This window comes from Notolabrus celidotus, chromosome 22 (genome assembly GCF_009762535.1).
Source record: "Notolabrus celidotus isolate fNotCel1 chromosome 22, fNotCel1.pri, whole genome shotgun sequence".
NCBI classification, from domain to species: domain Eukaryota; kingdom Metazoa; phylum Chordata; class Actinopteri; order Labriformes; family Labridae; genus Notolabrus; species Notolabrus celidotus.
In genome coordinates, this window is record NC_048293.1 from 20,998,904 (window position 1) to 21,025,059 (window position 26,156).

The 26,156-nt window shown below is 42.9% G+C and overlaps 1 protein-coding gene across 1 annotated transcript in view; it reads left to right on the top strand.

The window, feature by feature from the left end:
* Positions 1 to 26,156, top strand: part of babam2 (BRISC and BRCA1 A complex member 2) — a 97,957-nt gene that overhangs the window by 30,296 nt on the left and 41,505 nt on the right. The window contains exon 6 of the mRNA XM_034674708.1: positions 5 to 79. Coding sequence (XP_034530599.1) covers positions 5 to 79 — 75 coding nt within the window. The remainder of the gene's footprint in view (positions 1 to 4; positions 80 to 26,156) is intronic.

The window sequence follows — 26,156 nt, forward strand, 5'->3', positions numbered from 1 at the left end:
CCAGACAGGCGAGTTTTCAGCACGCTTCCTCCTCAAACTCCCCGTGGACTTCAGCAACATCCCAGTCTATCTCCTCAAGGTAAAAAAAAAAAACACAACACACACATATTCATAATAAAGGTGTGCATCCTGTTCACATTACACACATGCACATTAAAGATCTACAGAGAGAGCTGCTTGCTTGTTTGTCGCTTATTAGCTGTTGTGCTAATAATAGACACAATGAGACATTGCAAGTGTTTGTTTATTTACATGTATGTGTTTCCCATGTTTTATATTTGTGCTATGATAAGAGCAGTTATGGTTAGTGGTTTATTCAAATTAAATACAATGCTAGTGAGTGTGTGTGTGCGCCCATGTGTGTGTGTGTGTGTGTGTGTGTGTGTGTGTGTGTGTGTGTGTGTGTGTGTGTGTGTGTGTGTGTGTGTGTGTGTGTGTGTGTGTGTGTGTGTGTGTGTGTGTGTGTGTGTGTGCATGTATGTAGACTGCAGTCTTGGGGGCTGTGAGTTGACTAATCAGCAAGCCGTCACTCTCGATCTGCTCTGAGCTGCGTGGTGTCTGGAGGCAGCTTAGCCTGGACTCCTTCTCTCTCCCTCTCTCTCTCTCTCCTCTCTCTTTCACTCATCATTGGTTGTCTTCATCCCTCTCTCTCTCTCTCTCTCTCTCTCTCTCTCTCTCTTGCTGTGTCCCTTATCCCTACTTCTCTTTTCACTCTCTGTCGCTCCCCCCATCTTCCTCTGCTTGCACGCTGGAGGCCCTGGCTCTCTGGCCTTTTCCAGCCCGGCTTCTTGTTTGTGAAGGGAAATGATGGTAAACATAAGGGAAACAGCAACCATCATCAGCCTCACATCACAGCCTTTGTCCCCATGTCCCTCAGACCTGGAGCGCTGAGACTTCTCTCTCTCTCTCTCTCTCTCTGCAGACTTTGTGCAGACTTATCCAAAGTCAAATTCATGCCTCAGAGCTGCACTGCTAGAATAATTTCCTTCTGTACCTGGATGTTTCGAGGCAGGAAAGTTTCTCCACTCTCCAGCCTGAGGGGAGCTTTGTGGCGACTTTTTTTTCTCCTCCAAACTAACATGCTGTCACTTACTGGAGGTTTCCATGCAAGGACTTACCAAAGCAAAGCAGACACACTGACACATTTAACCAGTGGGTGGTGGTAGCAGTGTAGCCATTGACACCGTGTTGTCAAAAAAGAACTCTGTGTACTATTTAGTGATTTTATTAGAGACGAAATCTTGGATATGGATGTACATTTCTGTCACCTTAATCATATCATGTTCTCTGCTTCCTCTGCGCGCACACACAAACACACACACACACACACACACACACACACACACACACACACACAGACACACACTCTTGCAGAGTTGTGCCATATTTGGCAGTAAGGATATACATAGTATTTCCACAGGAGTGCTTGAAGACTAAGGAAGAGTATCGACTGGCAGAGAGGAAAGTAATGAACATCAGCCCACACCTTGTCCACCTACGCTTTACAGAGGAACCGGATTATGCTGCATATAGGCTGGACTCTGAGAACACAAATGTACTGTACGCCAAACCGGTGACCTGAATTTTCACTTTGACAGTTGTCACGCAATTAGTTCTGTCACTTTCAATGCTGTCTGGAGTCAATTATTTTTGTGCACTGCACATCTCTGCTGCACGAGTCATTTAATACTATTATAGAGTCGTTTAAGTGCAATTAATTAGCTGCAACACTACTCCAGAACGCAGCAGACAAATGCACTCTTTATACTCAGGAGCATTACAAGAACAGGTTTGTTGATGAATTTTTATATCACACATTGTATTAATTCTATGTGTCAGTTTACCCCAGCACAGAGTAAATCTCTCTGAGTTGGTTACCTTGAAGGTCTTTTGATCGCTGCTGAAGTGGATGTTCTGTCCTCAAAAGCCAGATACTGACAGAACCGTATGAGGAAGGAATGAAAAGCTCAACACATAGCAAGATTAATTGCAGCCTTTGTGCCTGTTTTCTGTTCTCAGTTCAATGCATCTCGAACACAAGTTATTAAACCGACACACGCTCGGCCGATGTCCCAGATTGCATGCGGTGTTTAAGTGTTTCTCCCTTTCACCATCCTGTAAGTGAGGATTTTTATTATAGGAGGTTTTAGCTTCAGTTATTTTCTGTGATACTTATTTTAGAGTCGTAGTTTTGCTTATGAGGAGTCGCACTGTGACCAAAATGAGAGTATTTTTATCAAGTTCACGGCTCCACTGAATGGAGCACTCCACATTGAGCTCTCTTCTACTTGCAGATTGTATAAAATATCAGGTTCAGTCCTGGATCTGAGTGCTTTATAGACCAGAAGACTTGAGTAACACGGGATTTCCACCAGATCTGTGTCCGGTCTGTCTCAGATCCACTGCGGTCCGTCTCCGTGCTCTCTCGTCTGTCAACACCCACCGGTTGCGTTTTCAGAACACAGCACGGAGCAGGACCGCCGGACAGCTGGAGTCATGTGACCGAGGTTTTCCCGCGGCAATTACTGAATTAAGGATTCTTCTCCTCCTCTCCTCATCCATGTTGTCTTTCTGGTCCTCTGAAAACCTCTGACTTGATGACTCCAGGCCTGGCTCTGCTTAAAATTACATTTGTTGTCATAGTTAAGTTAAAGACAAGTGTTTTATTCTGAAAATTAACCGGGTGTTTTCATTTTGTTCTGGTGCCTGACTTCCTGTCCCGCTCCATCTGCTCTGTTGAGATTGATGCATCGTGCTCCGGCATTCGGCAAAAATAGAAGTCTTGCGTATCTGATCCGGAGGGCTCTGACCTGCCGGATCAGATACGCAGCCGGAATGCAACAGAGCGGATCCAGTGGAAGTTAACACATTGACTAGAATAGAGACCTATCAGATCCGGTGCCGTGACGGATCAGAGATGGACCGGACACGGATCTGGTGGAATTTGGCCGTCAGACTCATGACTGGAGACTCGAGCACTGATGCCTCAGACTTGGACTTAATCTGGAGTATTTACTGCTTAAAGAGGTGCCACAAGTCTTACGTTTGCTTTAAATATAATACAACAAATGCAAGCAGGCCCAGTGCAACATGTGGGATATTTACAAGAATCGCTGTCTGGCATCTTTAGCTGCATTTGACAATGTACATTCTTGGTTGATAACATAGAATCTGATTGCTATATTCAGTGATCATAAATAAAAGATCAAGTGCCCGAGTGTCCTGTCTCATAGTGTTATAAAGAACTATTCAGTGTTTGTGTGTTTGATGCATGCTCAGAGTCGTGAATATATTCACATATTATTTAACCCTAACTTCCTCGATCATATCTCATCACCTCACAGGTACCTAAAGCGACGCGACAGGGCTGTTTACCATCTAAACGCCCACTGAGCCTTCAGTAGCCGGTCTTCCTTTACAAAAAAAGTCAACACTTCAAAAATCAAAAAGGTGATGTTGTTCAGACAGATAATAAGCCATCAGCCAGGTGCTGCAGAGGTAGAGGGCACACTGTTGACCCTGATTTGAATCAACCTCCTCATCAAATCCATGCATGTCCTTGCTTGAGGAGGAGGAGGGAGGAGGGGTGGGAGAGGGGGGTTGGCACTGGAGCGGAAATTTGTTCAGACATAGGCTACTCTGCGCTGCTCGTGAATACTGAGATGTTGCTGGTGGGCGCAGAGCTGTGGAGGACGACTGTTACCTGGAGCGAGGCATCCGCGTGGTCTGAGCTCACCACAGTGGACATGTTTACCTTCCTGCATGGACTGCCCAGCCTCGGGGAGGGGGGAGGAATGAAAGGTTTATTTATTTCATTCTTTATTTTAAAGGGGGCAGCTCCATCATGGTCAAAATGAAAGAATGGGAAGGACATTGAGAGCAGAGACAAGGGAGGGATAGTGAAACACACACAGATGGATGTTGGCAGATTTCTTCCCTTGTAAAGGGCGTTTGGTCCTCTCGGGCACAGTTTTGGTGTCTCATCTTTGGATCGTACCTTGACCTCTGTGTTGTCTCCTGTTTGAAGTTGCTTTTACTCACAGTCTCTTATTTAACGTTGGCCTTTGACCTTACACTGCACAGCAAATTCTGCTGTAGTGTTTTCCTTACAGTGCAATATGTTGTATTTGTTGTGTTCTAGCACATCAGGGTTTAAGATGTAAAGGATACAGCCGTGTTCACGTTCATTCTCCTAAACCGCACAGAACAGCTCATTATTTTGTCTCATTATAGCTGTGACTTTTTACAAAAAGACGCCCCTTTTGTATCTCACTTGTCTGTCCCTCCGCCCTCGCTCTGTGCAGTATGTGCAGCGACGTCTTCCATCTAAACGTCCACGCTGATCAGCGTGGAGCGATGCCAGGTTCGTGACTGAGCCCTCTGCTCTCGCTTCACTTGAGCTTTGTTTCCCCCACAAGCACTGACCCATGTCACCAGCTCCACAGCGATTGTGAGCGTCATGTGTGTGTGCGTGTGTGTGTGTGTGTACTGTATGTTTGTGTGCACATGTGCTCAGAACGTGGGCCAGCCTCCAGCAGCTGTCATCAATAGAAAAGGATATTTCAGGTGACCCGTCCTGTTGGCTGAAATAGAAGATTAAAGATCTGAACATTATTAGAGATTGCGAAGAACAGAACACCTTGCTATATTATGAGCATAATTAAAGGACTAGTTCAACATTTTTTGAAACACTCTTGCTCACCATCTGGGTTAAAATTAATTATAAAGACTGCTTTGTGGTAGAAGAAAAAGTCATGCTTGGTCCGAATGTCTGTCAAGATCTGTATGGTTGGTATGTCAAGCTGTGAAGTGTTTTTTTCAAGGAATGAAAATTAATTTTTCACATCGCTTTATAAGATAGGTTAGTGAACTCTGACACCGTGACACGGGTGACAAAAGATGCTTCGGTATGAAATATTGTGTGAGGTTGTAAGAGTAAGTCCGACACAGATAATCTGACGCTGTGAGTTGGAAAATCTGTTAGGTCTTTTTTCAGCAGCTGGCTAGTTTAGCTTAGTGCACAAAATGTGGATAAATAAAGTCCCAGTATTTGCAAGACATCCCGTCGACTGATAATCATAGACTGTATAAATAATGGACGTAGTATCCGTGACGTCACCCATCTGTTCCTGAGCGCTGTTTTGAATCCAATCGTCGGCGGGAGCCATATTGGAAAAGCTGAACTCATCCAAAAGAGTGTGAGGTAAAGAGGCGGGGTTTGAGCCTCCTAGTCAACAGCTGTTATGTTCCCACCTGTCAATCAAGTCAGTCATCCCCTGGTAATACTCCCAATAGGAAGTAGGAGGGTTCAAAGGACAGTTCTAAACCCAGACAATAACTTTCCAATGTGTTTACAGTATGGGACATTCCTAATATGTCTCCTTTAAACAAGCAAAATACCATGCAGTAAAATGAGGCTTTGATGGTGCAAAAGAAACATTTTTTCCAAGAAAACCAAATAATTGCTTTAAGTTAAGCTTTGAGTTTGTACATTTTGAAGCTCTAAATGCCCAGCAACCTGCATCCCAACCCCCCAGGTGGATTCTGCTTCCTTCTAACCCGACCTGAGGGCTGGTTGCACTGAGCCCGGAGCATTCCTGTATCCTCGTTTGGTCTGAACAAGCTGTGCATGCTTCAACAACAGCACTTACATCTAATTAGTTTTACTCTAATTATTTTGGTCTTGCATCCTTCCCTCTCCCTCTTTCTTTCTCTCGCTCTCTCCCTCTCTCTCTCACACACACACACACACACACACACACACACACACACACACACTTTAACCTTCAGAGCGGCACAGGCAGTAACTGACAGGGGAGGGTCAGAGGAAGCAGGGCCTTGGGCTCTCGTTCTGTCTTTCCATTTGCAGTGTGAGCATCACTGACTCCATTATTTCTTTACTTCCCTTTCATTTCCTGTCTTGTCGTTAATTCCTTCATCAAAAAATACCAAGAAATGAATTCACCCTGAGCCGCCTTTCAGTCTCAAGTGATGCTTGTTTTTATTGATAGATGATAAATGTAAATAAAATCATTATACTTAATCACACTTGAATTGGAAAACTCAGTATATCCATGCTGTCACTGTCACCGTGTTCTCTGTGAGTTCTAGCAGAAATTGATAACACTCCAATTGAATCTACTTCTTCCTCTCTGTAATGCTATTTCAGCTGCGACTATTTAAACAGCGAGAAATAAGCTTTCAGTAAACACTTCACAGAGGGAGACAAAACAAGAACATCTCCTCCTAATGATCCTTTTAAAGCATGTTCCTTACACTCCTCGGGGGGTTTTCTTACAATGGCACCACCGCGGTAACAGCGGAGTGAGAGTGGAGCGTTGTTCACTGCAGGGATCCAGGAGAGGAGCTGGGGGCAGATTGGATTGTTGGGGTTGGCTACAGAGACCGGGGGCAAGCACAATGCAATCTAAATGCAGAGGACTCTCTGCATGACACATGACGTAAAGCAGACTGTTTTTTTATGCATGATAATTCAAGTCTGGTTATACCTCCGTTTTTTTTTTATATGAAACGATTAAACAGTGAATGTGAGGAGAGTTCTTCTAAAATCTTTCAAAGCAAATATCTGTGGTACCTCATTAGACATCCTGACAGGAAAATGTCAATGAACAAGGAAGTGAGTGAATGCACATGCAGGTGACAAAACAGTCTTCATCAATAAATAAGTCTGGGTCCTCCTCCTCTTCTTCTTCTTCGTCCTAGTGCAGTCAATGCTGCACTAGGAGTCTGGGTTCAAGTTCAAGTCATCAGTGCTCACGTCCATGTTGAGTAACCAGTCCTGAAAATCAGGACCTGAGTCAGGCTGGAGTCTGACTCATGTACCCGAGTACTACAACACTGGTAAATCCAATAAGAGAGAAAAACATTCACCTCAGCAAAACCTTACCTAGTGTAGCAAAGAAATGTTCCAGCGCCAGATGAATACATCAGTCTGGAGATGACAAAGGTCAGAAGTCACCATGCATTGTAATAGCATGGTGACTTACATATATTACATACATATTGCATTGTCTGCAGCACATGAAGCAGAGCACTGCTGATCTGACTGCGGTCATCACCTGAGTTTGTTAACAGTGTCAAATAATGACTCACTGAGATCTTTGTTTGAGAAGACTTTCTCTGAACAGTTAGGAACGTGAAATCAATGCTGAATCTACATAGGACACATATTTTCATTTAAACACTAAAAAAAAAAATTCAATGCATCCCCTCCATAGACTTAAAATGATGGACGTAGTATCCATGGAGTCACCCATCTGTTCCTGAGCGCTGTTTTGAAGTCAATGGTCGGTGGGAGCCATATTGGAAATGCTGAACTCATCCAAAAGAGTGTGATGTTAAAAGCGGGGTTTGAGGCTCCTAGTCAGCAGCTATGTGTTCCCGCCTGTCAGTCAAGTCAGTCATGTCCTTATTTGGGCAAAAACTTGTAATCTTAATATCTTCTGAACCGTTGCCGTATTTTGAACTAGGCTGTAAACATTTTTATTTCTGCTGTAAAGATCGTCTTCTTTGAATTGGTATGTATGTGGTTTCCTGTGTTTCTGCAGCCAGCCTCAAGCGGATTCTCGATGAATTGCAGTTTATAACACTTCTGCATGGGCTTCATATTTTGAGACCGGAAGATGCCGCCTGATCCCCACCCAAGAGGAAGAAAGAATTGTATGACTAACAGATCCAAAACTGTAATATCTGACAGGCTGTAAAAAATATCCCTGATATATGGAACCTCACTTTTATTTGGATATCAGTTTCATCATGACATTTAAGACGCTGGTAAGTCATGCCTGAAAATGTTTTAATACCAGGCCGCTGACCTCAGAAGATACTGCTGACAGATTTACACTTTAGCTTTAGGAACTAAACGTTAGCTTCAAAGGATGACAGGGTGAGCTGCTCTGCGGTTCCAAAAAAAATGTGTGGTTCTTGACATCCTCAAACTCCATCACTCTTTTCATTCTGATCCAGACACAAATATTTGTTGAGCCCTAACAGCACCCATGTGGTTTAAAACGCTGCAGGATACGCAGCATCACAGAGTTTAAAATGTAATTTGAATGATTAGCCTCTTCTCAAAGCTAATGCCTTTGAACACACATTTTCCTCTGCATAATTCCACTGTTTACACCACACTCTAAATAGAAAAACATCCCTATAACCCATGGCCTGTTTTGAGTTCTCTTTGCGTTCTCGTGTTAAACGGGTTATGTAGGGATCAAACCGGAAGCGTCAGAGATAGCGTGAGGTCAGCTTTTGATTAATTCAGGGGGCTGATTAAGTAGGTGTTGTTTATTCAAATCAATTGATTTTTCCATCCCACTCATCACCTCTCTGTGTGTCTTTATTGGCTGATATTATGCGTCTCAAAGTGAGGTTTTAAAATAGATCAAGAATGTTAATAGCAGTAAGCCACTGCCAAGTAATGAACTAATTTACAGCGAACCATGGAGCCATCTTTGGAGCAGGAATAGTGTTTGCAGGATCGTGTTGATGAATCCAGTTCTAATCAAGTTGACAAAAGATAATCTCTGTCATCGAACCAGTGTAGAAAAATAACAATCAGTTTGTGTGTGTGTATGTAAACCTCTTCAGTTAGCAGCAGCTGTTTTCACCTTACCTTTTCGATTTCCACACAATGGTTTCTCCTTTCTCAACCGCTGATGAGGCTTTTGTCGTTGCGGTTTGGTGTCCAGCGTACGTCCCCCCTCTGCCTGGCAGTTGAGCTTTTGGAGAAGTCGTGGCTGAAGATGGCCCCCCTGTGTCACATGATAGATCTTTCACAATTCACTGCACAGACCTGGAAAACAACAACACAGACATGCATGAATATACAACAACACCCAGTGATGAAGATCCACAAAGACAGGCTTTTACTTTCAGCGGGGTCAGAATTTATAAGAATGTGAAGTGCAAAGAGCAGGATGTTAAAGATCATGTCAAGTCTGTGAAGATAGGACGTTTGACATGCCGTTCTTTGCTTATCAGCTGACATCACTAATGTAATGGATGCATTGCCAATTACTTTGTAATTCACATACATTTCACAATGAACCAATGGATTAAAAGACACACTGTGTGGCCGCATTAAGTCTGTGGAACCTAATGTCTGTTTCAAGACAACATACAGCACTTTTTGAATATTAATAGTTTTCAATAGATGCTAAAAAGGCCAAATTGAGCTTATTTAAGGAGCAGATTTGGACCAACAGCTTGCTTTAAGAATCTGATTAAAATGCCCCTATTGTACACTACCAGTCAAAAGTTTGGAAACACCTTCTCATTCAATTGTTTTGTATTTATTTTAATTATTTGAAACACTGTAGGTTAATACCAAAGACATCAAAACTACGAAAGAACATACATGGAATTATTTAATGAACAAAAAAGTGTTAAACAAACCAGAATATGTTTTATATTTTAGAATCTGTAAAGTAGCCCCCTTTTTCCTTCATGACAGCTTTGCACACTCTTGGAATTCTCTCAGTCTGCTTCATGAAGTGGTCTCCTGGAATGGTTTCTAATTAACATGAGCCTTGTCAAGAGTTCATTTGTAGAATGACTTGCCTTCTTAATGTGTTTGAGACCATCAGTTGTGTTGTTCAGAGGTAGGGGAAGTACAGAATGGATGGTCCTATTTGACTACTGTTGTAATCCATATTATGACCAAACCAGATTATTTTATAGTTTTGATGTCTTCAGTATTAATCTACAATGTTGAAAATAATTGAAATAAATAAAAAACATTGAATGAGAAGGTGTGTCCAAACTTTTGACTGGTAGTGTTATATACTGTCCACTCTGTCAAATTCCCAGTCACCACCAGAGCAGGGAATTCAATGGCACTTGTGTCTGCTGTGCACTATGACTGACTTATTCCCCCTCTGCTGCTGTGACCTGCTGCTTGTGGTTTTTACCACATGGCAACACATCCAGTTAAAAGAGTTGTTGTCCCTCACACAGAGCCAGCCATTAATGGATGATGAAGTCTGTAAAGGCTGCAGTGATATCACTTCTGGTGATCATATTACATAAGAACAAAATAAAAAGAAGCACCTGACGGCCACCCTTCTTGCACTATCTTTTGTCTTTCTATTCTCAGCTGGTCTGCCGAGTTAACCGGGGCCTGTGCGTGACTGTTGAACATTTGGTGCCAAAGCGAGTGGTTGTAATTTGTGGCCTTGCCGTGCCCTTGCACGGTAAACACTGACTAAGAGCTCAGGAATCTTAAGAGCTATAAAATAATTGCAGGTTACTCCCATAATGCCCAGAGTGTTCTGCTCCTTGCCTCAGCTCTGCCTCTTCTTCCTCATCCTTTTTTTTTTTCATACCATCTACTGCTGCTGTGCTGTTCTGCTACCTCTATTCTGCAGTTTACTCATTACAGAGTTACCTAATTACATAAAGAGTCTCTGATGTGTCATCAAGTTTCATAAAATGATGACTTTGCTACTATAGGTGTATGAAAGGAGTCCTGCAGAAGTTTATCATTATGAAGTTAATTGGAGACAAATTGGGAGATCATTTTGAGTTTTCTATAAACATCTGTATAAATCCCTCATTTAGATGGATATGTTGCAGTAAGTCCTTCAGTTTTTTGTCACTTATGGTAAAGACAGACTGCTGACTGTACAGTCACAGGGCTCTCTGACATGAGCACTCTTAATATCTAATAGAAACTTCACATCTATAACTCCCAGCCCTGAAAATGCAAAGCTCATCTTCAGCTCTGTTTTGAATCAACTCAGGATAAACCAAAGCATATCAGGGTGCTTTCATTTAGTGTGTTCACATTGCTTTTTAAGAGTCCTGCTTCTGAGTGACGGCGTGTCTGTATAGCGCTCAGACATGGCATTTAATAAGGAAGCAAGTTGCCCAAAAGACATCGTCAAGTAATTGCCAGTTTGGGCTTCACTAATGCAGTGTACCACTGAAATCTGAAAAGGCCAGCCAATGCTTCCACGCAGATAAACAATTATGTGGCTTTTAAATGGTGGATGTATTATAGCTTGGTATGCTCTTGATGATGAATTTAAATGTCAGGCGTAACAGCTCTAACACAGAAATAAGAAGTGACAGAGTAGAAAGCCAGAAAATACTCATTTCTATTCCAAAGATATTTCTGTTTGTCTTTTTATTGTAGCTTTAATAACATTGTAATAACAGATTGCTGTAACAACCAGTTTTATTATCAAATGACACCAAATAAGGGTGATATCTGCTGCACACTGTGTCAGGAAATGCACACCCCTCTCCTGAGTTTGCTGACACAGTAAAATGAAACTTCTCTGTTGCAAGAATTTGGATGTGGTTGCAAAAGAGACGGATACAGTTGGTCAGTGCGGGTTTTAGGCTTTTACCTCATGCAAGTGTTACAGCAGCTTTCAATGGTTTCAAGATAAAAAAGACCAGGGCTCCCTATAACATGCTCATTATCACCAATAAGGATGCACAATATGAATTTTTTAGAGTTACATCTGCAGATACAAGTCAGGAACACTGAGTATGATATACACACAGAAATGGTCACCCCTCCAGAAGACTCCTCCTCTTCTTTGTCCTGCACGCACTACCCCACACACACCCTTCATTTAAACCAACAGAGTTTATTGAGTTGTGAGAGAGTAAATCTCCCTCTGTAAGGCGCATGTGTCAACAGCAGGTTCCTGATAATGTCCTGAAGGAGTTCACGTTTGAAAGAGAGTCCGGATTCTGCCGTTCAGAGCATCAGTATCATTTTGAGTCTTCTTCATTGTGAGGACTTGAGCGCCCCCAAATGTGTAGAGAGCACTGCACTGAGACCGAATGTGCAGGTGGTAGATGGATTGGAGTCTGTAATTGAGCGTCCTTGGTCGAGGTCCAGAACTGTGTATCTGATTTTATTCTTGCACACAAGTTTTATAAGTTCAAGGACCCTGCTGCTTTACTGCCAGGTGGTTTTACATCTGCTGCTCCACAGCTGTTGATAAAATGTCTCACAATGAGAAAGTTAAAGGGAGTCTTTATGAAGTTGCTCCTGTTAATAGTATCTTGCTTTCATCTCATTCATTTCAGACGGTTACTAAGATCTCACAGCAGAGTCATACGGCTGTGTACTGACTTCAAAGAGCACCTGTGCTCTAGCGTGTGCCCAACAAATAATATTTGGGTCTAATTCTTTGAGTCAGGTGTGCCTGTTGTACCTGTTGAAGGGAAGCCCAGCAGCAAATGTACTGCTCCCTGAAAAACAGCAACAGGCTTGAAAAGGTAACGTCCATTAGCTCTGGCAGAGGAAAAAAGAACATTTCAATGACTGTGTGCGATAACTCTGATGCTTTGCAGTCTGAAACTGAGCCCTTCATGCTCAAAGGCTTACAAATTCTTGGCATTCATGACCTCGTGAACTCTTAAGTTACCAGGACACCCACTCAGTTGCATCAGATACATGTCTTAACAGACTTCTGGTGTGCAGGAGGGATCCTACGACTTCTGAAACTGCTTTCAGAACAAACATTATTAGATTAGATCACATTAATCACCCTTCTTTCCCAACCTCTCATTCCTCATGAAGTTTCTGGCTCAGATATGTCATGTCATGATAGCTATATGACTTAATCAATGCCTAACATACACTAAAAGACTAGTAAGACTTCCCAAAGACTGAAATCTGACTCACCATCATCTCAAGACAAAATTTAGACTTTGATTTTGCAAATTTGTTCCTCTTTCCAAGAGCTGCCCTTCTGTGGGCAGTGGTGTGTCTCATTTACCATTATTTAGGCCAGAACACAAGTTAAGATAACATCATAACTTCATGTTATTACCAGTTAAGAATTATCAAGTGTGTGTTTAATTCTCATGGAAAGCATGATGACTTGTGTCTTCTTTCGACTCATGAGCTCTTGTGTGGAGCTGAAGGAAACACCGATTGGTGAAAAATGTAATTTCATTGGACATAAAGACAGACAATGACTTGAGACAGCTTAAAGCAGACAGGGTTTAAACATATACTATATTAAATATGTAGTCTCAGTGATGTCACCTAATGATTTATGAAGAGGCGGAGCTTAAGCCTCTTGGGAAACAGCTTCATCCTACAAGCCTGCTACTTTACCCAACCACGCCGCCAAATATGTAAATATATGCATCGCTCTTAAATTGATATCAAAACTTATAAGATAGGAAAATTAATCCTCCTGTAACGTGTGTACAAATGAAGAAATGAGCTATTTAGACCCAAACTGTTCTTGGAACCGTGCTGTGAATATATTTAACTTTGCTGAAACAATGTGCATTTTAACTTCAGAGTTAAATTTTGCTGGATTCCTGAGCTTTTAGAGCCAGCCTCAAGTGGACACTCGAGGAACTGCAGTTTTTAATACTTCTGTGTTAGCGTTATTTCTCAATGATAGAGGCTGCCTCTGTTTTATAGTACCTGTAAAATAAATGGTTGAGAACACAGGAGCAATGTTTAACTTAAGAAAAGTCCTGAGCGTCGTTCTCTGACTTCGGCTAATTTGTCTGCAGCAGTGACTTGTTCTGAAATTCATTTTCTGTGCACATAAAGAGAAAATTTGTCTGTTAATCTTGAATAAAAGTTCCTCAGTCTTCATGAGATTTTTTAACTGTTGTAAACATCATCCCTTGTATCTATGAGGAAGCATTACCTATAACTTAGACTATTATTATGTCAGAACATTTGAAAAAGAAACACTCTACATTTAAGATTGTACAGTGCATAACATATCAGCCTTCTAATCCAGGTAAAAGCAAAGCTCTGTCCCAGTTTCCATGCAGTATTTGAAAACATACAAGCTCTTGCACTGAGGCACATTGAATGATCAAGGCTGTGACGTAAATCAGAGTCTGTGGTTTCGGTTTGTGGGGTGGACTTTGGGACTTGGCCTAAGCAAACAAAAGAGATGTTGAATTTCTCTGGAAGTTTCAGCTTGCTGGAATTCCCCTGATTATATCCAACTACGTAATTTATCATAACTCGGATAAAACTAGGAGTTACCTTGGCCCTGCCTTGGTGCTACATACATTAATCACACTGATCTAAATGAGTACAGATGTCACATGGAGTGTGAGGTCATGGTAAGTTACTGCACAGTGTGACTCCACTAAATCGCCAGGAATAGAAATGACTCGACACTTAGATGGCTGAAAATACTGTAAGCTGTGTCTAAATCCTAAAAGTAGAAAGGCCATGGAAACCAGAATGCTCTTTATCCATGTTCTTGTAAATATCAATTTGTGGTTGCTGATGCCCACACCCTGAAACACCCAGAGAGCCACATGTAAATATTTGAACTTTGGGCGATGACATAATCATTACTGCTCGACTCCAAAGCACCCTGCTGAGAAAGTGTTATTCATTTAAAAAGGGACATTTCAAACATGGCTATTACCTGTTAACTAAAAGGACCAGAGTTAGCTAACTTCTATTTCATTGCATTAATTTCTTAAACATGCAGTGCTAAAAAAACATCATATTTAAAACATACACATAATTATGTAAAACACTCGGACGCGTTATTTCAAAACGCAGCTGTATATCACTTATCCCATATCAACAGCAAGTGTGAATATGTGTGGGCATGTGCAGGCTGTGCTTGATACACATCTCCCTCACTCTCCTGTTCTGTTACACCTGCCAGGGCAGGGCAGCTGAGACGCGTTTCTCAGTCCTGTAGGCTTGAATGAACAAACGGTGTCACAAATTTGAAAACAGACTGGTCCCAGACTGACCCTGCAGTCACGTGGTCCTCAGACGGTCCCACATGGCATGTCCATCTCACAGCTAAGGTAGTCTTTATTTATAATGTGAAAACAACATGGATGCTGCAGTGAATACATTTTTACTAACACCTAATCTTCGACCTTCCTGCATGGACAGCAGCTGATGGTCATAACCTTGTGCCATTTCCAAAATATGTTCTGCAGAGAGGTGATTGCACCCTGGGCATGCCGGTCAGATAGTGGCCAACCCATGCCACCCTAGACACACTATGTGAGACTCTTCTCTCTTGCAAGAAGGCTGCAGACCATCTGGACCAAAACCTCGCACCACAAGAACAGCTTCTGTCCCTCTGCTGCCAGCCTCATTCATAATTCCCTGGCTCACCTGTTGTGACACCGACACTCTCAACCTTTTCTCTTTTTGCCTCATTATTGTCACATCCTAAATTCCCAGATTTTACTCTCTGCATTAAAATAACACTATTCATTTATTTAAACTATTCCTTCAAATTGCACATTGCCTTTGTTGCAGCATATTTCACAGCTAAAAGATACAAGATGTCTCGTTACAATCCTTCTCTTAGAATAATGTTTCAGATTACTCCAAGACCAAATGAGCCCAGAGCAACTGGTGTGCATTTTTTTTAAATCTTCATCTTCTCTGCTATCTTTGTTGTTGGTACTGGCATCAAAGAGAGACAAATCAGCATCAGCAGTGATACCTGTGTTGATGAAGAGGGAGCTCAGTCTTGGAGGCAAAGTATTCAACTATGGTCATGAGCTTTGGGTGGTGACTGAAAGAATGAGATTGGGGATATAAGTAAAGCAACCAAAATGAGTTTCTGAAGGATGTCTTGGCTAAGCCTTGGAGATAGGGTGAGGAGCGCAAACATTCTGTGGAAGCTCAGAGTAGAGCTGGTACGCCTTCCCACTAAATGGAGCTAGCTGAGGTGGATTGAGCATCCTCTGAAGATGCCTCCTGGATACCTCCCTTTGGAGATTTTCTGGCAGTGATAGGGGACCCTGAGGTTGACCCCAAACTCACTGGAAAGATTATGCATCCCATCTGAACTGGGAACTTGGAACCTCCTAGAGGAGCTGGAAAAGGCTGCTGGGAGATGGACGTTTTGGACCAAGTCTGCTGCCACTGTGACCTGGCTTTAGAAAGGCAAAAGAAGATGGATGGATGGATGGATGGATGGATGGATGGATGGATGGATGGATGGATGGATGGATGGATTAACATGCTTTGTCCCTGGTGATACCACTCAATCCCAATTCTTTGCATCACTATAACCAACTTATTTGGGTCAAAAGGTGTTGCTTCATTGATGCTGCTGAGGATTTCCCTGCTCTCATTGAGGACCTGTAATAAAGTGTGGATGTAAAAAGGTCAGAGGGGTCTGGTTATTTGTTTGGATATAGGTTGCAGTTGATTAGCGTGTGTACATCCTCACCTCTGTCTGCACTTCAGTCAGCTGACCCATCAATCGGGACAGCAACCCTGGTGCTGCATTGACAGGCGGGTTGTCAAAAAGGTCACGCCCTCGAGGTGCAGAAGTCAGTAGATTCTCCGTTCGCCCTTTTTGTTACACATGACTGCTGGCTCCAGATTCTCGCCACATGATGAGGAGGTGGTTAACAACAACAGATGTGTGCTCCCTGACCTTTTGTTTCCTATCCTCTTGCTTTGCTTTGTCTCCGTGTTATATCTTCTCCCTTTTGTAATTTTATGTCACTCTCATGCTAAGCTACTTATTGTCACCTGAGGTGAGAATTCATCAGTCACCTTGGTAACCTCACATCCCATTGATGATGACACACATTCGGCCTATTTAGTCCTGCTGCACCATATCATAAGTAGGTGTTGGATCATATCTGGTGACTAACACCGCAGAGCGCCTCTGACGCTGATGAATTGATAATTGTTTGCACATGATAAACAACATGTTTCTCACTGTAACTGAGTCACCCCTCCACTCATGATGTCATCACACATGCAAGCAGGGAGCATATTTGATTTGTGTGTCTCATCTCAGTGGTGATGACACTCGTGGCTGTTTGCTTTCATAAGATTAATTGTTTGAACTTTTTCCTTTTCTTGCTTGTGTTTACGCTGGAAAAATACCACAAAACCATTGAGTGTATTCAGAGAATTGACTTCTATTGAAGAAGAAGCAGACAGCTTTTTGTTCTACTCTTTATTTAATCCCGGGAGTATGAAATAGAAATAGTTGAAGGTGTTTTGTTTTATTAGCAGAGTGCAGTGTTCTGATTGTTGCATGTGCGGTAAGAATACGGTCCATACGTTGGTATTTTTGGTTTCAGACCATCATCATGGAGAAAATCTTCAAATGATTTATACAGCTGTTCACTTCCTAAGATTCCTAAAACTTAAATGTTTTGTTTCTTAGGTTTTGCGCTTTTATAGTTGCAGTTATTTCTAAAAACAGGACTGCAGCCGCTCCCTGACCTCCAGCCCTTTTCACACATGCACCACACTCCTGAAAATGTCACATTGTGCGGATGAGCTGAATGTGTGAATACAACTGGTCTTTTTTTCCCCCCTTTATTTGATTTGGACAATTACTTACCGTGCTTCTGGTGAAGCGGCTGCAAGGCGTCAGAGTGAGAAAGCTCACAGATGAAAGGGCGGAGTGATGACGTTGATCACAATGAGTGGAGTTTCTCTGCTTAATGGTGCGTGTGCCCATTGGAAGCAAACAGACGTGGTTTAAGATTTGCCCTAATTCATTGTGTATTCCAAACTTCTTATTCCTGGTTCAAAGCATGCTGGGATACCATACCAGGAATGGAGCTGGATTAAGCACCATTATTTGGTAAAAACTTCTACATTGAAGACAACAAGTTCAGCAGAGACGAGCAACGTGACTTTGAATTTGGGAAAACTGATCACTTTCAGAATCAGAAATACTTTATTTACCCCATGGGGGGAAATTCAGTCATTACAGTTGCTTTGTACACAATAAGTTATACAAATACAATAAGCTATGTAGAAAATAAATACATGGTTGAAGTCCTCGGTGATCAAGAAGAGGGCACTGTGGTGGTCTGTCTGGAGTCTGTCTATGGCAGCGTTGAGAACGTTGGACGCCGTAGTCGGGTTGGCAGAGGGGGGATGTAAACAGTTACCAGTATGACGTGTGAGATCCTCCTGTGCGGATAACATGGTCGGAGGCCCACAGTGGGCATGCACCATCTACGACCTTAAACATGTTGTAGTAATACAACCACAGAAACAGTCACCATTGCAGAAGTCTTCTCCCCCTGCATGCCTTACCTCCCTGTCCCTCATCCTCTAAACCAAACTGAGTTTTTGGTGTCTGATGGCAGAAATCTCCTGCTGTGAGGCACATGTGTGAACGCCAAGTTCCTGACAACATCAGGGTCTGAAATGTCCTGGAATTATCCAGAAAATGTCAGGAGTCTTACCATCAGCACATCAAATGTACAATAAAAGAATTTCGAGGTTGGAGATCTTTAGCTTTCAAGACTCCGGCTATTGTAGTTTTTATTTATCCCGTCTTAAAGGATGATATCATCACCACATGGTCCATTTTCATCTGCTCATGAAGTGGCTCCATTTTTTCCTACCTGTTGATAAAAAGACTACTTCCCTTCACCTGCTGTGCTTTACACACCCTATAAATAAAGCCCTCATCCTCTGCATCAGGAAATGATAAACAGTCACGTGACTTCTGACAAGACATTTCTCCGAAAGCTTCCATTACCTCTTTTTTTGAAGTGTGGAAGTAAATGGCTAAAGTATTTAAGGAGATGTAGGAGAGCGCTTTAGTATCCTCTGTGGATAAGAATTAAAGAGAAATCACAGCCTGAGGATAGGTGGTTAGAGAGCATGGAGCTCAAATCCTCTCCCTAATGCTCCAGTGACCCCAATATGACACCCTGATACCAAAGGTCATGCCTTCCTCCTGTCTCCCTCGGCGAATCTGCGAACCACAGTCACTCTCCTCAACCCCTCCCCCTCTGCAACCACCCACACTGCATCTCCAAATGAAGATTCCCACCCACCTGCTCGTACCCCCAGCTGAGCATCAGAGGTTTCCAGCTTTACAGTCTCTGGAGAATATCCCCCCCCCCCTCCCTCCTCCTCCTCCTCTTCCTCTTCCTCCGTCCCCCCCGCACGTCTCCACGCCTCCATGGAATTACTTCTAACTGGCCTACTTTCCGCCCTCGCTCTATATCAAGTTGAGCGCTATCTATATGTTGTTTTCTCTGTAACACCTCCGAACGCTCCCCTTAATCCATTGTTTGTTTTTGTCATTTCAACCTTGATCTTATTCAGCTTTCATTAAACCCTCAACACACTGTCCTTCTGTGAGCCGTATCCTGTTTTTATGTGGGCCTTTATTAACACATTGTGGCTTCAGGGTGTAATGGTGTCTCTATATGTTCCCTGTCAGGGCTCATTTGTGAGTCTTGGCCTCTCTTTGCCACGGGAAAACCTCAAGATTAGGGAGACCTTTTCTCTCCAGGAAAATGGTTTGCTCTTTCTTCTGATTTCTCTGAAGCATTGTGGATTTAAGGCGTTGTAGCTGTTTGTGTTGAAGTAGCAATATTTTAAGATTCCCAAATAGATGCAGTACAACACCCAGTTTACCATCCATCTTAATCCATTTTTAAACAGCTTTATTTTGTGGGTACATTTTGGCTAACTCGTGCCATGTACAATGAACAATAAATGAGAATGTTGACATGGCTAAAACTTCAAATTTACTCAGTCTGAGACTTTTTTGCTTATTTCTAAAATTAAAAATAGCTTTAAAAGGTAAAAAACAACAACAACACTCTAGTCAATGTGTTAACTTCCACTGGATCTGATCCATTGCGTTCCAGCTGCGTCTCTGAACCAGCAGGTCGGAACCCAACGGATCAGATATGCAAGACTTCTATTTTTGCCGGATGCCGGAGCATGACGCATCAATCTCAACAGAGCAGATGGAGCGGGACAGGAAGTCAGGCACCAAAACAAAATGAAAACATCCGGTTAATTTTCAGAATAATCATTAGATCGTTTTTCACTTAACTACAACAACAAACCGTCATGATGAGCGGAGCCAGGCCTGGAGTCAACAGGTCAGAGGTTTTCAGAGGACCAGAAAACAACATGGATGAGGAGAGGAGGAGGAGAATCCTTGATTCAGTGATTGCCGCGGGAAAACCTCGGTCACATGACTCCAGCTGTCCGGTGGTCCTGCTCCGTGCTGCGTTCCAAAAACGCAACCGGTGAGTGTTGGCGGGCAGAGAGCGCACGGAGCCAGACAGCAGCGGATGGAGACGGACCAGACACAGATCTGGTGGAAGTCCTGTGTTAGTCTTTTTACTTCACTTTGTTTTTGAGGCAGCACTCTGTACTTAGCTATTAATGCGTCCTGAATGAATTTAACTTTCAGTGAGAGTGGGATACCTGTGATTGTGAATCTTCCATTTCACTCCACTGTTAATAACATTCAACTTCTTTGCACCTCATAATTAAAAAATGTGTATTTTTGCAGCATATGCAACCCATACTGTTATAACTAAGGATTTTAGAATACATCTTTCAAATTGACATAATTTTAAAGCTGAAAGAACAAAGTACTTCCCTTTTTCTGTGCTATATTAAATACCAATAGGCTGAGTATGTACACATTAAAAGGCGTATCAAACTGGGTGGTCTGTCCTGACAGCTGAGACAACTCTTAATGAAAAATGTCAGCTCTGTTATGAGCCAAATGATTTGTAAATGCATTTATTTCACGGCTATTTAAACCCAACGTCCCATCGGTTCCAAATAGGGGTAAAAGGGCTGCAGTGGCTCGGATGACCGGAATAGTCTCATTAACACAGCAGAGGGACAAAACACCCTGCAACACTATCAGTGAAGCAATGTTAATGCAATTACAATTATCACCCCCAGAAAATGCCACAGTAACAGTTGCAGTGTGTTAAACCCTCCGTACAAATTCAGCTCAGAGTCCTCAGTGAATGCTCTTTTTTTAATGTGATGACCTTACAGTGGGAAAAGAAGCAAAAATACTTTCCACTGTGCAATTAAACTCCGTCGTAAACATGAGACAACGATATTACACATAACACCGTCACCGCAAAGTGCAGAAGTCAGATGGCACTTGACTTACAGGTCACTCTGCATTGTGTCATCAGTATGAACATACCACATGCATTCATTCATTTCTCAAAACACTCAGGCATGCAGCTCTCCACATGCAAACACACATGCTTGAGTCACCCTTGTGGCTTGAAGCCCCAGCATCACACACAGTGACATGTTATCAGTGACACACTATCAGTAACAGCTGGCCACAGTCACACATATGACTCGTGGTTTAGTGAAGTAATGATCAGCTCACTTAAGTGTCTCGTTGGCACATCTGTTGGTCATCTGCCAGCTATTATCACCAAGAAGTCAAAGATGTTTCCTTCAGTCTGACTCGTGACGAAGAAGAATATCGTCAAAGAGAAAAACTAGCACTGGAAGGATTAAAAATAACAGCTGAGGTCGTCTTCAGTGCGGCATTTCTAACATTAGTGGCATGATTGCTGTAGCTTTTTTATTCCTGTTTAATTGTATGCATTAGTCGTTTCTCAGATGACTCACACTGACCGTGCTTTTGGTCCAGCTGGTTTCATTAACCTACATTTTACCCATCTTTATGACTCAGTGAAAGGTGTCTCATTCAGCATCAGTTCTAAGCATTTGATGCTAAACATTATGGGTGAAGACACCACTGGTGACGTCCTGTGCAGCACACTTCATTTGTGTCTTGTTGTCAGTTGGTACAAGCTGTTTTGTTTAACAGATATTTATATGAAGGTCATGATACATATCACGCCCAATTATAAAGCTTGGCTGCAGGAAGTAGATAAAACTGGTCTTGGTGATGGTGAAATGCAGTTTTGGTTTCCTCTTCGGCCTTATGTCTAGAGGTAACCAGAGTTTTAGGTCACTGAAAACTGAGGTTTTAGAAAACACCTTCCTTGGGTGAGTTTTTTAGAACCTCATTTTGACTGTATTCGAGCAAGCAGCAACCTCCGGTCTCAAAATATGAAGCCTGTGCGGAGGTGTTATAAACTGTAGTTCATCGAGAATCCACTTGAGGCTGGCTGCAGAAACACAGGAAACCACATACACACCAATTAAAAAAAGACGATATTTGCAGCAGAAATAAACATGTTAACAGCCTGGTTAAAAAAAAACACTTCGGTCTAAAGCTAATTTCTCTATCGGCACTTACTGTACGGTGGTGAATTTTTTTCTAACACGGCGGTTCAGAAGATATTACGGTTATGAGTTTTTGCCCAAATAAGGACATGACCGACTTGATTGACAGGCGGGACCACATAGCTGTTGGCTAGGAGGCTCAAACCCTGCCTCTTTACCTCACACTCTTTTCGATGAGGTCAGCATTTCCAATATGGCTGCCGCCGCCGCCGCCACCAATTGGCTTCAAATCAGAGCTCAGGAACAGATGGGTGACGTCACAGATACTACGTCCATTATTTATACAGTCTATTATTCAGGACTCCTTCAGTGTCCATCCTCACAGGGTTATTGCTCACACTCATTTCTCTGAGGAGGTCTTGATCACTCCAGGACAAACTGACTGAAGCAGCTTCATGTTGAAAAATAATTTCTCATGTGGCACACTCAAACTCCTCATCCTAAAATCCTTCATAAAGTTAAATGATAATTATAAAAACATTGGTGACTTGAAATCCAACACTCAAGAGAGAGCTGGCTGGACATGCTTCAATGTGTAGCCAACAGCCAACCCCCACGGAGGACTTTCATATAAATAGTGGTAAATAATGGGAGTGATGCGAAGGCTGCGAGATACTTTGATGTGGCAGGAGACAAATAAGCAAAGCCGTGATTAAACAGCCAAGTCTAACTGGACTGAGGTAACTCTGAATTGCAGTTTATAACACTTCCACATGGGCTTCATATTTTGAGACCGGAGGTTGCCGCTTGGTCCTGACCTGAAAAAGAAAAACAGTGGCAGCTCAGCTTGTAGCCTCCTCCAAGTGCGCTGGAAAACCCTGATTTTAAGCTTTAGTACACTGACTCAGCTAAAAACAAAAGTGCAGAGATTCAACTGGTCTTTAATGACTGATGATTAAAACTGTTGACTTTCAGGGGGCGGCCCTACAACAGTGTATTTTACACCACACACAGCAGGGCTGCACTAACGAATTAACTCTGGAACATTGTGGTAATTAATTGTTGATAGATTACCGTTTATAGCCACACCCATCGTGCTGTAAGACTCCATAAAAGAGCCAAACACTGAAAAAGTCTTATTCTTTAATTTGCCTACACACCCTGAACACAAAGCTTCTATGAGCGATGAGGTGTGTTTGTGTTTTTGTTCCACCAACATGATTCCAGGTGGAGCATGTGTGCTCTTTAATCTCTCTCCCTTTTGTCCTCATGTCACGGTTAAGCCCTGGCATGAAGAACAACTATGTGAGCTGCCTGGTTAATCATCTACCATGCCTGTCTTACATTAGAGAGGGTTCAAACATCAGCTGAGAGTTTCAGAAAGAGAGAGGGACGGACGATATCTCCTTTTGGACGTGCGTGCCGATCGGATGAGTTGTGCGTCTACTTGCATGTTCTGAATTTTGAGGTGAAGGGAGCGAGATTATCACGGCCCCTGGAGTACACCACATGAAGCTTATTCCTTCCCCACAAGCAGCTGCAGCAGCCACTGAACCACTGCCACCACATCATTAGGAACAATATCCTCAACTCTCTTTCTCAATCAGAACATTTCATGTCATGCAATGAGACATTTTGGCAGCTGCCACCTTGACCCTGTGCTTCTCACCCTCAGGGAGTGATGCGTAAGTCTCTGTCAAACTTATGAAAAGGCTGACACAAACACATAACTCGGTATGTCAGACAGTAAATCACTATATCCTATAAAGGACTCTTCATATGACTCTACATTTGTTTTTTGGGGAATAAAGAAAAAAGCCCCAGTCTCAGTGGGGGTGCGTGAATGTGTGTGAGAGGTATTAGTTAACACTGATGGGCACTTCACATAGCATCCTTTGCCATCAGTGTCAGAATGTGGTGTGAATGTAACATGGGTTGAAGCCATAGACTGTATAAATAATGCACGTAGTATCCGTGACGTCACCTATCTGTTTCTGAAGCGCTGTTTTGTGGCCAATCGTCAGCAGCAGCCATATTGGAAATGTTGAACTCAACATAACTGCTGTCGAGTGAGTGTGAGGTAAAGAGGCAGGCTTTGAGCCTCCTAGCCAACAGCCTGGGGCGGAGCCAGGGGGTGGCCAGGTGTGGCCATGGCCACCTCTGAAACTGATTGGCCACCCCTGTGACCACCCTGAAATTCTTAAACATGATTGGCTATTTGCCATGTCAGAGGCATTACTTATATTGAAATCAGCTATTGTGTTGTTGTGTTTCAACAAGCTGCAGAGACAGTAGTTTCTTTGCATTTGAATATTATTTTTGTTGATGCTTTGATTTTGGACAATCATCTTCATTTTGAGTCCAACGAGTTCAGTTCAGCAGATTTAAATGTTGATACTGTGTTGAGTTACATTTTTAATGTTAACTTTAGAAATCTACAAAAATGTAATATTTTTAAAATTGTTTTTTAAAAGAAGTTAAAGTAGATGTGATTATTGGAAGTAACCCTTCTAGGTTCGGGGTAAGCCCCTAATGTTTTCCACACCTGGACAGCCCTTCAACAGACAGTGCCCCAGTTTGGCAACCCAAGTCAAAACTGTCTGGCTCCGCCACTGCCAACAGCTACAGTGCTCCCGCCTGTCAATCAAGTCAGCTGTGCCTCTCATAATGGAAACTCGTAATCTTAGAAATTGCCGTGTCATGAAAGAATTCATCCCCCGTACAGTGTGTGCTGATCGAGAAACAAGCTTTTCAGACTCCACTCGTCTTTTTTATCAGGCTATAGACATGTTTATTTCTGTTGCGAAGATCGTCTTTTTTAAATTGGTGTGTTTGTGGTTTCCGGTACTTCCGGGAGCCAGCCTCAAGTGGACACTAGATGAATTGCAGTTTATAACAATTCCGGTTGGCTTCAATTCTATTCAATTTGAAGCGCTTTGAGCAATCAGAAGACTAGAGAAAGGTCAAGACAACAAGGAAAAATAGTGTTTTCTTTGCAGTTTTTGTATTTTTTCACCATAAAGTCTATTTAAAAATGGCAGAATATTATTAAACAGGAGGTCATGCAGAATTAGAAGTAACCCAATGACAGTGTTGTCGCGTCTGTCCTCTTGTTTGTTTTTTGAAAGGGTTTGATTGACAGCTTTCACACCAGCTCAGATTAATTTGATATCAAGTCAAACGCACCGGGGCTTGTTGGATAAAGAGGTCAAGAGTTAAAACACCCTTAGTTATAGCCTTCGCCTTGATACCCAAACAAAGCATCAGAGTTCCTAGACATCCCTACCTGAACTGCAGCCACTTCCTGACATTTCTTGTAATTATCAGGATGCCAAGCAGCAGTGTCCAGCGTATGCACAGGGCACTCAAAGCTGCTCGCCTAGAAGCTGGACATGTCCTTGCGCAACAGCCCTGCTGTCAGTCAAGCCACCCCATTACGTTGGGCATGACATTTAAAGTTGGGCGAAGAAAGCAGACAAAGTGCCCTCACCTCCTCCGTACTCGCCCTGCAGTCGAGCCCCTGTGTGGCGTTTGCGGATGAATGTGTTTGTGTGTGTTGTGACTTTGGCCAGACTTGGTCTGGCATAAGGACAGCTGTCACATCTCCAACCTGTCACATGCGACACAGAGGAGATGCCAGAGGCCGGGGCAGCAGGAGACACAAGGACGGACACAAGGAAGAGTGTCTGTGCCTCAGTGTGTGTGTATGTGTGTGTTCATGTGTCTGAAGGAGTAAGGAGGATGGAGGACGTGGGGTTGGTGGCCACGTGAAAGGGTTTGACTCCGAGGCACCCTCTAACCTTGATGTCCACACACACACACTCACACACACGCTCGCACACTCTTCAGCCACTTTCTTAAATCCAGTCCTGCAGCCGTTGAGTCACTTCCCCTGGGGCATGCAGTAAATACTGCTCCAGCGTCCAGCCAACACCCCTGCAGGACGCCCTGCCTGTCTCTCGGTCCTCCGGACCCCGGCCATTTCAGTGCTCATTACTGACCCACGGAGAAGTCTCTTCATTAAGGTGCTGCCTGTGGCCTGTGGAGCAAAGGCTTTTTTTAATGTTACTTCTCTAATAACTCTTTACATAAGCAAGTAGCTGCTGCCCTCAAGTCTATTTGGTCAAAAGGGTTTAAGAGAAATGTGTGTGTGTTACTGTGTGTGTGTGTGTGTGTGTGTGTGTGTCGGTGTGTGTGTGTGTGTGTGTGTAGAGGA